The sequence below is a fragment of the Podarcis vaucheri genome (genome assembly GCF_965113315.1).
Source record: "Podarcis vaucheri genome assembly, chromosome: 2".
Lineage (NCBI taxonomy): Eukaryota > Metazoa > Chordata > Lepidosauria > Squamata > Lacertidae > Podarcis > Podarcis vaucheri.
The window spans coordinates 101,014,747-101,031,096 of NC_138760.1; the positions used below are offsets into that span (position 1 = coordinate 101,014,747).

Here is a 16,350-nt window from a genome sequence, read left to right on the forward strand (position 1 = left end):
TAAATGGTACAACTGCAATTTTGGCCATAAGACGACATTACCTTTTCTACTCCTCTGAGAAATTTGTCTGTTCCTGTGTAATTCCTCCTTGGATCTGTCAGAAGTTCACAGAGTCGCTGAATAGTAAAGGGGATACTGGAACAAAATACAAACTAGTTAGATTTTATTTTTAATTAATGGAGAAGGAACAACCCTGATAATTTTGTCCACTGTATACCACTTTGCACTTATCTGAGTGGTTAACTACACATGAATTCAACACTTTCCCATTTAGTAGCTCTAGGAGTGTGCTAGGCTTTATGGACAATAGATGGCACTGTAGCACCACAAACTCATTTGCTGGCCAATGAATTCACTTCAGAATTCCTCAGGATGCTCAAGGTAATCAGAAAAGGTTCACATGATCAGGAGTTATGTACCAGTAAGCATTATTTTGGTGCCTCCATCATAAATTAGATAACGTCCTCATCACCTGCTTCTTCTGAAAGATTGTTCAAAATTTTAGTGGGAAAAAGGTAAGGCCTAAAAATCTCATATACACCTCACACTAAATTAATGTGAAAAGCAGCCCAGGGTTTTCATTAGGGTTTTTTTTAAAAAAAAACAAATAATAATAAGCTAACAGTGTAAACTTCAAGGTACAAATGGTACCATAAAGAACAATATAAAGGACAGACTACTGGTTTCAAACAAGCTCTTCCACCACACAGGTATTTGGTTTGTTTTTGAAAAACATGTGCAAAGATATCTGAGCCTAATAACCCCACCACATAAAATACCCAAAAAACCTTGCTCTATGAGGCTAATGGAAATTGAATCCCCCCCACACACACTTTCTACTTTGAGATTAACATTTTTAAAAGAAGGTCAGCAATAATATGTAATGAGAGCTGGATGAAGCCAGGTTAAAAAAAGAACATGACAAAGGTTTATATACTAGTGCCAACACAATTCTCAAATTATTAGACCCTGAAGAGAATGGTACTACACAGGGCAGAGTCACTGGATCCAAAAATCTTCGCAATTTTCTTATATTGCAAGTGGTGTTTATACAGTGGTATCTTGGTTCTCAAACTTAATCAATTCCAGGAGTCTGTTCGACTCCCGAAACTGTTCGGAAACCAAGGTGCGGCTTCCGATTGGCTGCAGGAGCTTCCTGCACTCAATTGGAAGCTGTGCAAGCTGCATTGGACATTCGACATCCGAAAAACGTTTGCAAACTGGAACACTCACTTCTGGGTTTGTAGCGCTCGGCAGCTGATTTGTTCAACAACTAAGCCGTTTGCGAACCAAGGTACCACTTTAGTTCTAAAGACAGCACAAAAATCCTCTAAAGTTTAATAGGGAAAATGGAATTTGGGTCTATCAAAACTGCTAATTTCTTTTGGACTCCTAAGTGTCATAAGATGTCAGCAGACTGCAATCTGAATGTCATAGTTCTTTGAAAGTGTAAGCCATATTGCTTAAAACTGAGGAGAAAGAATTACTTGGCAATCAGCTATTTGCAGCCTGAATAAAAGCAAGAAAAAATTGTTACATTTGTCTAATGCCTACCACACCAAATCACTCAAAGCATGTTTCTCTCTCTCTCTCCATATAAATCTCAAATGTAGAAGAACTGAATAACTTGTGTCCAATTATTAAGGTATGTGGCACAGTACAACTCCCAAAATCCTAATGTAAATATTATTTTTTATGAGTTTACATTTCTGGAAGGGTTGCAAAAAGGATGTCAGCGCCTTTCATGAAAAACCTAGAAAAACTTAGCCCTATAATATTTATTTTAAACTCTACACTGTTAGCTGCACAGTTCCAAATGCTCTGAATTTTATAATTCTTCTAGGCTATGTTTTATAGAATCTTATTCCCTCTGCTGGTTGAAATTTCTGAATTTCAAGATCAAAGAATACTTTAGAAAATAACATGAGTTTTTCTTAACCACCGTTTCATGTCTTATGGCAAGACAGTCCAATTTTGAACAATAAAAAGGCTCATGCATTTATGAGTTTGCGCATTAGAGGATGCCTTAAGATCCATTCTTCTATTAAATAAGGGCAGATAATAATTCCAGTACTGAGCTAAGCCAGTGGGATCCCAATTAGAATTTGCAATAAAATATTTTGGTATTTGGATTTGCTGAGCCAGGAAGCTGCAATGTTAATTGGATATGATGGTGTTCTTGGTGGACAGAATTCAATGCTAGTATGGTGGAATAAATTTAATACTGATGTAGGATTTCTAAATCAGAGAATAGGTTGAGAAGCTCAGTTTTAACTTGGCTTCAACTGCCACAAACATCTGACCACCTCAAGCAAACAAATACTATTCAAGGAGATGCTTAATATATTGCTACAAATGATTGGTATAGAGACAACAACTCTGGCTCCAAGATACAGTCGTACCTCGGATCTCAAATGCCTTGGCTTCCAAACAAATCGGCTTCGGCTCCCGAACAATCGAAACCCGGAAGTGAGTGTTCCAATTTTTGGAAGCCAAACATCCGGCACAGCTTCCCAGGCTTCCAACTAGAAGCTGTGCTTTGGTTTCCAAATGTTTTGGAAGCCAACGGACTCCCAGAACAGATTAAGTTCAACAACCAAGGTACCACTGTAACTGCACTAAAAACTGGGAGCCAATACTGGAAACCTGCTCTTTCCTCACAAAACATTCTCCACCCCCACCCCTTAACCATGTTTATGCTGCTCACTGATACCAACATTAGTCTGGGTTTCATTTAACCAAAGAAGCCCATTTATTTCAACAGATCTCAAGTCCACAGACTTCAATAGGTCTACTCTGGGGTTGACTAACCATTATCACCCCATTGTTTGAGGTTGGAGGAGGTTAGAGGACATCCTGCTTAACCTTAATTGTGCCTAGTAGTATCAAAAACTGCTTAACCACAGCTAAGGGCAAGAGACTCGCAGTCCAGGGGCTGTCTCCTTATTTCTTAACCACACTTAACATGAAGTCAGCATTCTGTCCGCACCAGCCCACTGTACCTGAACATGCAAGCCTTAAAAACAGGCACAAAATCATTAAAAGAGCAGCAGCTCACTGGTAGAGCACCACTTTGCCTAGCAAGGTCTCAGGTTCAATCTGCAGTATGATTCTGATAATACCAAAGTTGAAAGTTGATCCCCATAGGGGGCAGCTTCATATTCCTGCATTGCAGGGGGCTGGACTAGATGATGCTCAGGGTCCTTTCCAGCTCTACAATTCTATGATTCTATGACTGTGAAGTTCCCAGTCAGCACAGGCCACATTGAGCTTGACTGACTCAGTATAATGTAGCTTCCTGCATTTGTTCCTATGAACTAAAACCAAGTGAATTTCAGAAGCTATGTTCATAGTCTGAGCTGTAGTGGAAAAGGACACAGAGCTTTCTGACCTGCAATACTAACTAGAAGAATTAGTAGCTTAGATTCCTATTCTGTCCTCACTGCAGGTTCACATGGAACTTAGTCATCTAGTAAGTTATTTAAAAGCTATCATGCAAATTAGAAGGCGCAACCTTTGAAGAGCCTGATATGAACTGAAAGAATGTAAGCAAGTGATTTTTGCATGAGGACAATTCAGAAAGCTTACCACAATGGTTTGAACTTTGCCAAGAAACATTTATTTATAGAAATTATTCATTTTGCTGAACATATGGCAGAAAATTACTACAATATGAAAGACAGAAACAGAATGTCTAAGTTTGATAATAAATCATGCGGTCTGAACAACAAGTGAGGTTTGATCTAAGATTGCATACCCATTAAAGCCAGTGACTATTTTCAGAATACGTTCTTTCATCTCCTCAAAGGGAATATACTCCACGTTGGGGTTAGGAGGGCCTCTTGGCTCAGGAGCAGAAGTTCTGAAGTCATCCATCACTTTCTCCAATTTGAAAATAAAATAGCCTTTGAATTGCGACCACTGGATCCTAAAAAAAGAAACACACACAGCTTGCTTAACAGCACACAAAAAAACACATGCTAACCATATTTATATTAAAGCAATAAAGCATGCACAGCACAGTTAGCTTTAAAAATACCTGCAGGCAAAACAAGACAAACAGAGAGAGAGAAAGAGAGAGAAAATCACATGATCAGGTATCTGAGCCATTTATTCAATCCTGTGTAGGTAGGGCTAGGTTCTAAACTATGGATTGTTAGATCTGAACCTGGGTAGAGTGGTGAGTATAGCTGCCTTCCAAGCAGTGATTAAATAAAAAGTATTTTCTGTTATACCTGAGCCATAATACCAAATTTAAATCACTGACAAACAGGGCAGGTTTCGTCATTATGCCCCCAAAACCAGAACTATTACATGAAGATGCAAGTGATAGTAAAGGGTAGTGATATTAAATTTTGCTAAGAGAAATAAGGTCAAACATCAGATGAAAACAAGGCTCAAATAAGACTTGAAAGCAGGGATGCCTCAATCCTGAACAGCAAATGCATTCACAGAGAGGGGGATACGAGTCAAAGGGCACTTTCTGCTTTCTAATAAAACTCTTGTCCACCACTCACTTCCCCCCAGTCAAGCTTGGTTTACTCCAGATATTCAAATGACAATACACAAAGTTGTTTGACCTTTCATGTGGTTCCTCCATTCAGGCATTACCAGAGTAGTTTAGGAGCAGGTTCAGAGAAGCAGCTCCTTTGTTGTTCCAGTGAGGCATGAATTTTATCCAGCTGAAGACCAGTTGGTATGCAGAGGGGCATGACTGTCCTTACTCTCAGTGGAAAGAAGAGCTGAACGAGGGATTAATGTATTCTCTCACTGAAAACCACTTTGAATTCTCATAAGGGATATAAATCTCCAGTATCACACTTGCAACTGGCAGGTAATCTAGACACCAGTTGTAGAATTATGTCACAGAAAATCTACTTCCCTGTGCCTGGAACAGCCCATATTAGATTTCTGTTGACTTTCAACCATAATGCACGCAAGTATCCTCAAATAATTGTGCCTGCTAGCCCAGCACAAAGCATATTCTCTAACATATGAGAAAACATGGAAGATTTATTGTCTCTATTTTATCACGTTCAAGCTAACTAAACCAACTAAAGCACACAGTACTTACAAAGAGGGGGGAGGGAATCACCTGACTAGATATGAGTCATTTATTCTTGTGTAGGTAGGGCTAGCTTTTAAACTATGGATGGCTAAATCAGAACCCATGTCTCAATTCACTTCCAGGGTCTTTCCATCTAGCATATCCCCACCAACACCCAACTTAAGTATATCCTCCTATTAGGTAGTTCACCCACTTTCACTTGAGCAGGCCAACCCACAGGCAAAGAGCTCTTTGAGGTTCTCCTTCCACCTCTGCTGCTCACTGCCACTTGGTGTGTCTGCCTCATACACAGAAGTGAGCATCTGAGATGCATAATAAGGGCAGGCACCTGACACCTGTTCACTTTATGGCTAAGAAGAGATAAAAGACAATGAAGGCCAGATAAAAACAAGAGGTTGTGTTCAGCTAACCTTTACTCAGAATAGAACCATTTAAATTAATGACCATGGCTAACCTAGATCTAGTAATATCAATGGGTCTTCTCCGAGAAAAAGTTAGTTGACTCATTCAAGAGTAAGATGCAAATGTTTTAGAACATGGTTTGAAAACCTGTGATCCTCCAACTCCCACAAGCCCTAGCAAGTATGGCCAATGCTACACAGGTGGTGGGAACTGAAATCCAACATCTTCAGGGCCACAGGTTAGTCATACCTATTATAGAACTTTTAATGCACAGACCAATACGGAAGCAGTTTTGCATTGTACACATACATATTCATACATCATATGATGTATGATGTATGATCCAATGATAAATACTACCTGCCTGTCACCTTTCTGCCATCACCCAAGTTTAAAAAGAACGTCATTTTTAAAATAGAAATTGGAGGTTCTTCAAAGATGGAACAGCTTTAAGTTTTGCTTTTGTCAAAAAGCCCCTAAACTTTTCTATGTACTTTTGACTCTGCCCTCAAATTTTTGTCTTTCTCATCCAGGTTCTGAGCAATAGGTGGTCACATGGACTAGAAGGAATGCAAGCTGTGATGTGAGCTTTCTGGAAAATTTTGAATTGGAAATTATTTCTGGTTCCTTAATTCTATTGCAATCAGATTTCATGTCCTGTATTAGTAAACTAAACTACTAAGCCATGTTAATTCTAAGGGCTCTGTTAAGTATCTCAGATGTTTTTTCCTTGAGCTGTGCCCCAATAGCTACGTCAGGGAATGTACAGCTTCCAAGAACCCTAGAAACCACACTTCCGAGACTTTTGCACAGCTCATCTGAGCTGTGAGTCCAAGACCTAGATGAAGATGAGAAAATGTTTTGTTTTGTTTTTAATTTTCATGTGATTTGCTTAACACTCTGAAGAAATATGTAGATTTTGCCATGGAAATCGCAACTTTCAAAATTTAGCTCAAGTCTCATGTTTAGCAAAGCTATTTCTCGTAAAAGTACAGAAAAAGGAACCTATTAAAGATATTGCCACCTTCATAGTACAATATATTAACCAAAAACCTTCTGTTAAAGAAGCTAAAAGGCAATAAAAGCTGAAAATTCAATAGTGGCCACTCTGCAGTGGGTACTCAAGCAAGACTATTGTTAGCATGTCTATCTAGTAGGAAGCAATTAGGAGGGTTTCCTATTTTGAAGACAAACTAGGCAGTTTAACTTGATTTGGTCTTTCATCATGCAAAAAAAAAGTGCTATACAGTTGCAGGAAACACTTAGGAACAGAAGTATTTTTTAAAAGGTTTTATGTTCATATCTTCCCCATTGACACTTTGTTGTTGCTGTTGTTGTTTAGTCGTTTAGTCGTGTCTGACTCTTTGTGACCCCATTACTTACCTGCCTTAGGTTTTTAATGCTGAAAAGCAATTTCATATATACTTGTAATTCAACATGTACAAACCTGCATATTTACCTTGCATGTAATTTATTCACACACAAAATGAGACATTTAATTTCTAAAGCATGAGTCAGAACTGAACCTTTTTCAGAGCTAAGCAGATGAGCAATCAAGACGGTTATTTTTAACTTCTATCAGATGTTGTGAACCAACCCAGTATTACTTTTTCTGGCTGTATCTGTTCTGGAGATCCGTGGCATAGTGAAGCATACCTACCCAATGCCATTCATGCCAGAGTTTAGACCCACTCTGGGTAAATTCTGATGAATTACTTAATCCAGGCAATCTATCCAACAGGTGGTATGACTTGTCGTTCCCCCATGTGGTTATCCTGTGCTATACTTATAAGGTTCAAGCTTTGGAGTCCGGGAAGACTCCCTCTACCTGCAACCCCCTAAATATGTTCCAAGTTATTTGTGTTGGCGAAACAGCACCCATCACAGTTCCCTGATGGCAGCTGATTGTTCCCCAGAACCATACTCACCTGCCAATCTTGTGGACCAGAGATTCCCCCATCCTTGCTCTATCTCCTTCAGGCTGTAAGGGAAAGGGTAGTGTTGGGGCAAGTACATGCCTACTGATTTTTCCCTTGCAGTTTGAGTATCAAAAGGCTCCTAAGTCTCTGCAACCAGTAGGAAGGAGGATATACCAGCCTCTTCAAAGCTAAAATAAATGCCTGGTTTGAGCAGCTGGCACTTGTGTTTAGCAGCATACTTGCAGTCCCGCAAGGAAAGAGGCAGTCTACCCACTTTTTGTCCACATGTGAACCGAACCAGGTTGCTGCACCCATGCAAAAGCCTTGGTGGTGTGTTCTACTGGGGCAGCACCAACACCTGTAGTGCACTTGTGCAAGGGCACGTGATCTTACAAACTTGTGAATTTTATGCAACACAAGACTCAACTACAAGAAAGCAGCAATATTTTTAGAACATGCTTTTTAGAAGGCATCAAAAGTAATCCAGCTTGTCTCAAAACACTAACATCTACAAAAACCGATTAGAAGATACTGTAGTAAACTTTTAGCTATTGTCAGCGCCAGCATAAGCTTAAACCAGCTTAGCGGTTTTATCAGTTTGATTGAGAGACTGTTTTCCTTGCTGGCCACTTTCACCCTTAACTTGATTCTGCCTACTGACATTTTCATTCTTCTTGTTACCATGGCTTCATCACAACAATGCTGCAACCAGCCTCTCAGAGGAATGCATGGAAAACAGTACAGTAGCTTATTCAGCAACCAAGGGCTATATTTTAATGCAAAAACAATTAGCACAAATTCTTTGTGTACCACACTTGCTTTTCAGAGTTATCCCCAAGTTTGGCCAGATCATGCATAATGCATGATGCTATCCTATGCATATAGAAAATTCAAAGTTCTACTGCACATACAATGAGCCTTGTCATCCTGCTATTCTCCTATTCTTTAGGCAACTGGGGTAACGAGGTGGCAGTAGGAGAGGGTGTGGGCATACCCCCGGCTTCTAAGCTGTTGAGGCTTCTATGTTTTTCATTTAAATTTTACAGACTGAAAAGTTCCTTCTTATTTGCCTTTTATCTTATGGGGGAAACCCTACTGCTATCCTTACAAGTTACTAAGATGAAAAGTTGGGAAGCTTCTTTCACTTGGTTAGATCTTGCGATTTGTCATTGGCAATGCTAATTTTCCAGATAACTAATATTTTTCAGGCTCATGTCAGTACAGCAGATCTGCTCTTTATAATCCCGAAAATAACCTAAAATGCTTTACATTAATATCTTCTTTAGTTATCTTCTATTATATATATTTTACATGGAAGAATGCAATGGTTTTCATGGTCAAAGTTAATGTGATAAGTGAGAAGATTCAGGGTAAAGCCTATACAGAATACAGTTCATACTATGGTGAAGAGGAGCATATATAGATAATGAATAGTCAAGTTTAGATGTGGGATGTGAAAGACGGGTAAAAGACTAATGATTCTGCTACAGAGTAACTGTGGCAGTCTTTGGGCAAGTCACATGATCTGTATTAATTTCCTGTATTTTCAATATTAGCTACCCATGATGTGCAAGCAATTTAAAATATCTGCCAACTTTTTTATTATTTCTCATTTTCCCCTAAAAGCTGAAATATACATCAAAAGTCATTAAGTATTACCAAACTATAATCAACACCACAGAACCCTGGAAGCATGAAGCAAGAACTGCTGTGAACCACCCATCCAGATCTAAATGAACACAAACAGAGAACTAATTTTAGTGTTTCTGGGCATAGTCAGAAGGCAAGTGATGAAGCAGCTAAGCATATCTGGTTTTGTCAATGCATGAATGGAAGATTGCCTGGTAATCCTCAAGTTCCATGGAAGAAAAATGAAAATAATGTAGCAGAGAAGCCAAGCATATTTCAGCACATATAATTCCAACATTTAATAGTACAGTGGTACCTCAGGTTACAGACGCTTCAGGTTACAGACCCCGCTAACCCAGAAATAGTACCTCGGGTTAAGAACTTTGCTTCAGGATGAGAACAGAAATTGTGCAGCAGCGGGATGGCAGCAGCAGTGGGGGGCCCATTAGCTGAAGTGGTACCTCAGGTTAAGAACAGTTTCAGGTTAAGAACGGACCTTCGGAACAAATTAAGTTCTTAAGCCGAGGTACCACCATTTATTCCTTATCTTATTTGAACTTTCTGAATGCTGATACTTTGCAACTGTGCCACTAGATCCATTTCTAACTTTTTAGTTTTTCCTCTTTAATTTATTCAGATAACAAATATGTACAATTTGTCTAAAGAGCTATTTACCACCAAGATCATATTTTTGTGGATGTATTTGCCAGGGATCTGTTCATCACCACAGTAAGATCTGTGGCTATTTTGTGGGGGGGGGGATGAAATCATCATAATCTCATACAGGAATAAGGTGGGCGTCCCACATTAAAGGTGTTTTTTTGGGTGGGCGGGGAGGTAATTTTGTCTTCACTAGCAGATAAAATATTTTCCCTGTTCAGTAGTGGTAGGAGAGTTGCATCACAGCTTCTTCTACAAGGCAGGTATAGAGTTTTTATATCTTTAAAACTTTGATCTGTTGGATGTTTGCTTTGTATTGTAAGCAGGGATTCCCAAAATTTGGTTTTTCATGGCAGCTGTCCTGTTCTGTCATCACTCAAAGTGAGAGTGACTTGTACTAGCAATCAGCAAAGATTGGAAACCCGCAAGCCTGCTTGCTCTGCCTTTCCTTAAAGTTTACTTAGAAATGAGAGACCCCCCCCCTTCTCCCCACAGGCTTCATACAGAATTGGGAGTCAGGGGTCTCTCACCTTTTGGTGGGTGTTTATGAGAGTGGCAGGCAACAGTTAAGTTGGATTATATGGCAGTGACTACTGACCACCTTTTGTGAATTCAGGATTTCAAAGTATCTTAGCTAGTATAATTTGTGGTATTATATTCTTTACACAACATATTGTGTAAACAGTTTTACACACAGCATTAAAAGAAAGCAGTGATCCAGTGAGCGGTCTGGAAGAATCTTTAGCTGTAGCAATCTGCCTCTTTACATAAGAGCCCCTGGAGCCCCATTTAGAGGATGTATAATAAATACATCTTTTAAAAAAGCTCGACATATTTCCCACTTATAACAATATTGGGCTGGCACCATAATTAGTAGTAATTCATTCATCCTAGAAAAAGGGAACTGAGTCTCATTTATCAAGTAACTGCTTTCATTTCCATCTATTCTAAAGATTAGATTCTCATTCATCCCGATTTTAAAAATTACGTTGGTGCTATGATGTGCAGAAGTTCCTGTGGGAAGGAAGGCTTCCTATTCATTTCAGCATTACGGATTGCTGTGTGCAAGTAAAATAAATATGCCAATGGAAATCTGTAGAATAGCAAGAGACAGAAGTACAGCCACAACAAAGGCTCCATTAACTACTCCCTTATATTGACAGCTTTGGATAGTTTATCACAAGATCCCCAATACTCTAGCAATCAAGCCTTTTTATTCAGATTGAATCCTCAATGTCTCTTCAGTTTCGTAACAACCCTCAACTGTCTTTTAGACACTGATGGGTGGAGGGGGGGGAATCCACCCCATGTGCCTTCATCAAGTCTTACAGGAGCTTATTATATCTTTAGATAAGTTTTACATCTCCTCGTTCCAACACATTCCCACCAATTGACAGACTTCTAAACTACCTTAACAAGTCATTTTACAAGCATTTTAAAGCAAACAAGTTAAATTGTGATCTCCCTATATGTTCTTGTAGATGTTGAGATGCCACTCAGATAGAATTTGCACATGCTGGTCATTTTAATTTTTTTTTTTTTTATGTGGCAGCAGATGATATTCTGCATTCTCTCATCTGAGCCAGCTTCTTCAAATTTCATTCTTTTTTAAATTGAATTGTCTCTTTGTTGTCAGTGAAAGATTCTTGACCAGAAGTATTTAGTCCCCTAAACTGATTAAACATTCTCTTTAGTCACTCCCCCTTACGTTGCAAAACAGTCACTTTCATCATTGTTTGTGCTCAAAGTAATGGTGCTATTAGTGAACATGGTAAATTCCTCATTTCTCAAACAATACTGTGATGTTTCATCTCTGAGCCCCAGAGTTCTCTGCTTCTGAAGTGTTTGGGCAAGTGGGGAAACCACTGTGACAGAAGTGGCCAATACTAAGTAGCACCTTACTTAGGCTGCAAATCACCTGACAAAGAAGAATAGATTAATGAATTTACTGAGAGTTCACTGGCTTAAGGGATATTACTTTATTTGATTGGAAATAAAATTGGTCACCAAATATAGTTGTCCAAATTACCGGTAAATTACTGTTTCACATGTTGTGCACATGCATGAAATCTATGACAACAGGGAAGAACTAACTTTCCAAATACATCATTCACATTTCTGGGACACACTCCATTAATACAAGCCTCCTTGTTCAAAGATTGAAGAAACTGAAGCAAATTATCAAGGACTATCTAAATTATCATTTTTTTTAATAGACTGGGCTAAGACAATTTTTATTAATACCAATTATTTTGGATAAGCAGTTTACAGGTATGAATGAGCATCTACAATCCCTTCAACACCAGTTAGGTAAAGGGACCCCTGACAGTTAAGTCCAGTTGTGAACAACTCTGGTGTTGCAGTGCTCATCTTGCTTTACACGCTGAGGGAGCCGGTGTTTGTCCGCAGACAGTTTTTCCGGGTCATGTGGCCAGCATGACTAAGCAGCTTCTGGCGCAACAAACACTGAAACCAGAGCAGCACGTGGAAACGCCGTTTACCATCCCGCAGGAGTGGTACCTATTACCGTATTTTTCACTCTATAACACACACCCGACCATAACACGCATGTAGTTTTTAGAGGAAAATCCGTAGGCATGCCACCCGTAGGCATTCCCTCCATAACATGCGCAGACATTTCCCCTTACTTTTTAGGAGGAAAAAAGTGAGTGTTATGGTGCAAAAAATACGGTAATCTACTTTTGGTGTGCTTTTGAACTGCTAGTTTGGCAGGAGCTGGGACTGAGCAATGGGAGCTCACCCCATCGTGGGGATTCGAACCGCCGACCTTTTGATCGGCAACCCTAAGGCTCAGTGGTTTACACCACAGTGCCACCTGCGACTGCCATACATTATCTGAGAAAACCACATATTTTGGGGGGTCAGATTAAAAATTAACACTAGCTGCTGAAAACGTCAAGAGTGCAACTGTGATTTCTGGAACAAAGAGTAATCAGGAACACAGACATACAGGCACTGATTAGACAGTGTTTGCAGCATGTGGGATCATTTCAAATGGAACCAAATCCATGAGCTTTAGATAGTACTATTACTACTACTAATTTTTTCAGTAATATGCATATGTTCTGTGGTAATTTCTCTTACACCTAATTATGAATTACTGCAATTGATTAAAGCTTTCATAAAATGCATAAACAGACACAATAGAAGGATAAGAGCAAACAAAATGCTGTAAAGTATCTAGAGTGATAATTAATGATAATCTCTGCCCGTGTGTGGAAGGATCCCCACTGAGCTTAAAAGAGCTCTATTCCACACACACCCCTCCTAGCATGTAAGGCCAGACAATGAAACATCTGTGCATACTTCCCCCATCCCTATACAATCCTCTTATTCCACATGATCAGGTTTAAGTTGTTTGAACTGTCTTTCAATATTGTGTTTGAATTGTTGCAACCCACCTTGGAACGTTAAGGTGAAGGGCAAGTAAATGATAATGATGATAATGTGTACTCCAAGCTATTATCGTTAGGTGCCAAGAAAAAGCATTCCTCTTCTCCCAGGTTTTTGGCTAATTAAACAATTGATGGCCTTTTAAACTCTCTCTCTCTCTCTCTCTCTCTCTCTCTCTCTGTGTGTGTGTGTTATCCATGTGTGTTATTGCTCTGTTTGCTACTATGTTACATATTTTGTGTTTTTATACTGTAAACTATCCTGCGATCCTTGTTTGAAGGGTAGTTTATAAATAACAACAGCTACTAAAACATAATAATTATAATGTAACAAGGCTGAGAAGAAAAAGGCAAAATGGGGATTTCTTTTTAAGTAAATTTATATACTACCTGATTGTAAGAGAACCTCTGAGTGCACATAGGAAGCATGCGCAGACTTCCCAGATCACAAGATGGCCTGTTGTACTGCATGCACATGCATGGGTTCTGTGCATTTAAGGAAGAATAGTACCTCAACTTAAGCAATACTAGGAATTAAGGCAAACTGATTTTAGTAGGGTTTCTTTTAATCTTTAAGTAGGATAGGGAAGAATATTTTTCATTGTTATTGTCTTGTAAGTTGATAAACACTCTTAATATTTTGTATTTTAAAAACATTTAGGGCATCTTTGAAATTTTAATGCTTTATAAGTTGCTTAGAAACTTTTCTTGTAAAATGCACTGAAAATTATTATTATGTGTTGCATTTTATTTTTGAGTTTTTACTGGGAAAAGGACGTGTTAAATAAATAAGGAAAACCACTAAGGGCTGTATCCAATGAAATTGTACTTTTGCCACAACAATTTCCACTTGCACAACAGAACCCCTCCCTTTCATCCACCCAATATATCCTGGTCCCCCCCCACCTCCAAATAAGATCGGGGGGGGGGGAGGCCACATGAAGAGAGGAAGTTCTGCTGCTCAAACAGGATAATTTTGTGAAATACAACTTGAAATGTATCGCCAGCTCCATGCTAGAACCTGCAGAAGGAAACTTGCCAGTCAATTAAAAAAAACAACACTATTAAGGTGTATTCTCACAACATCTGAACTCATAACTGCACTCAACAGTATCTGGGCAGCATAAGTAAACGTAAAATTGACAAATACCCACCATTGGCAGTTAATTTTGACCCATCTGGATATGCAAACATTGAAAAGTACAGTGGTGCCTCGCAAGACGAAATTAATTTGTTCCGCAAGTCTCTTCGTCTTGCGAGTTTTTCGTCTTGCGATGCACGGTTTCCCATAGGAATGCATTGAAAATCAATTAATGCGTTCCTAGGGAAACTGCCTTCAGACCAGGGACAGACTGTCCCCGGACCTCTTCTGAAGGCTGGGGGGGGGGACAAGGGCTTTTCTTCCCACCCCCAGCATTTTAAAAAACCCCGGGACAGCGGAGGACTTCTCCGCTGTCCGGGCGATCTTAAAATGCTGGCGGGCGGCATTTTAAAATCGCCCCGGGACAGCAGAGGACTTCTCCGCTGTCCGGGGCGATTTAAAAGCCCCTGGGAAGGCAGGCAGGGGGGACAAAGACTTTTGCCCCCCGCCAGCCTTCAGAAGAGGTCCTGGACCTCTTCTGAAGGCGGGCGGGGGGCGAAAGTCTTTGCTCCCCCCCGCCTGCCTTCAAAAGCCCTCTGGGACAGGCAGGCAGGGGGGAGCAAAGACTTTCGCCCCCCGCCCGCCTTCAGAAGGTGTTCCCGCCCCGCCGCCCGGCTTCGGAGCATCGTTCCGAAGCCCGGCGACGGCGGGAGGAGGCGTTCCCGCCCCACCGCCCGGCTTCGGAGGAGGTCCGAGGACAGTGGGGAAGACGCGCTGCGCTTCCCCGCTGTCCCGGATATTTCCCTATGGGCTGTCGTCTTGCGAAGCAAGCCCATAGGGAAATTTGTCTTGTGAAGCGCCTCCAAAACGGAAAACCCTTTCGTCTAGCGGGTTTTCCGTCTTGCGAGGCGTTCGTCTTGCGAGGTACCACTGTACATTGAAAGTCCAACATGATAGTTAAAATACAGTAGTTAAAAAAAACAACAGAAGTAAACAGATACAAGATAGACAAGTTGTTCATGTTCATTCTTAGAGTCAAATAAGTGCAGGAGAATGAAAGAGAATGAATTAGCATGCAACTAAATTAGCAGACACAAGAGGTGCTCTGATTGCTTCGTGTTTTGTCACATGCTCCTCTATAATTCACACCAGACACAATATGTGCAACTACAAGGAACATAAAATTGGGTAGAGCTTCAACTCACTGACATGTCCAGGCATGCAGTTTTATTTCCGGTACAAACAAGAACTTCATTCAAAGATTGTGAAAATGCCTTTATACTTAAAGAAAGCTGTGTGAATCAGAACAATTTGTTACAATGCTCTTATTTCCTCAATAAGAATTAAGAGCCAAAATGAAAAATTCCACAAAACAAATTTTCAATAGTGTTTGGTACAGCAACCAGCTCTGAAACAGCAGCAAAAGCATTGGGTCTGTTCGCTTTTTCAAAGCATCTATCACTTGAGGCTCATTTATGTGCAAGGAAATCCTCTAGTGCAAAAAAGCACAAAATGTGACATGCCTTTCACACATTCCCTTGAAATAATGTGGCTGATAAAACAGACTGACAGATTAAAAATGCATTCCCCACATGCACAGCCTTCAGTTTAGAAGAACTGCACTGATGCTTCACTAGCAGCAAATTGGCAACATTTTAAGTTTTAAAAAACTACAGTACATTTAAAAAGCATACGCTCATTATCAGAAACCAACAATTTGATAATGGAAGCTGTTCAACAGTTCAGCTGAAAAAAATGTTCACGATAAAAGTTACTCTGCATCAAATACAAAAGTATCTGAAGTGATATGAAAGTAACCAAAAAACCCACACCCTTTACCCTGTTTGCCCCCATCAACGACATGGTCACTACTGTTATTTATTGATTATGTAGAGTTTTACATGCTACCATGGGACCTAAGAATTATGGAGCTGGAAGAGACCCCAGGGATCATCTAGTCCAACCCCCTTCAGTGCAGGAATATCTTGCCCAACGTGAACCCACGATCCTGAGATTAAGAATCACATGCTCTACCGACTGAGCTATTCCCAATATTGTCCAAAAAGCAGAGTGATATCTCGATGTGATCCAAACTTTCAGTTTCTAAAATGAAATTACAGCTATCCTCCGAGATTGGCAGAGGTGGCCCTTCTTGTTGTGGCCTTAATTGGGGATAGG

General features: G+C 40.0%; 1 protein-coding gene across 5 annotated transcripts in view; it reads right to left on the reverse strand.

The window, feature by feature from the left end:
* The window catches only part of PPP4R2 (protein phosphatase 4 regulatory subunit 2), a 33,371-nt gene that overhangs the window by 7,285 nt on the left and 9,736 nt on the right, over positions 1-16,350 (reverse strand). For 3 of the 5 annotated variants that reach the window (XM_082210360.1, XM_082210362.1, XM_082210361.1), the window contains 3 exons: positions 7,399-7,451; positions 3,758-3,928; positions 42-135 (listed from right to left, as the gene is read on the reverse strand). In XM_082210360.1, the coding sequence (XP_082066486.1) occupies positions 42-135; positions 3,758-3,928; positions 7,399-7,451 (318 nt within the window). The remainder of the gene's footprint in view (positions 1-41; positions 136-3,757; positions 3,929-7,398; positions 7,452-16,350) is intronic. The other 2 variants (XM_082210363.1, XM_082210359.1) reach the window with 1 other exon arrangement.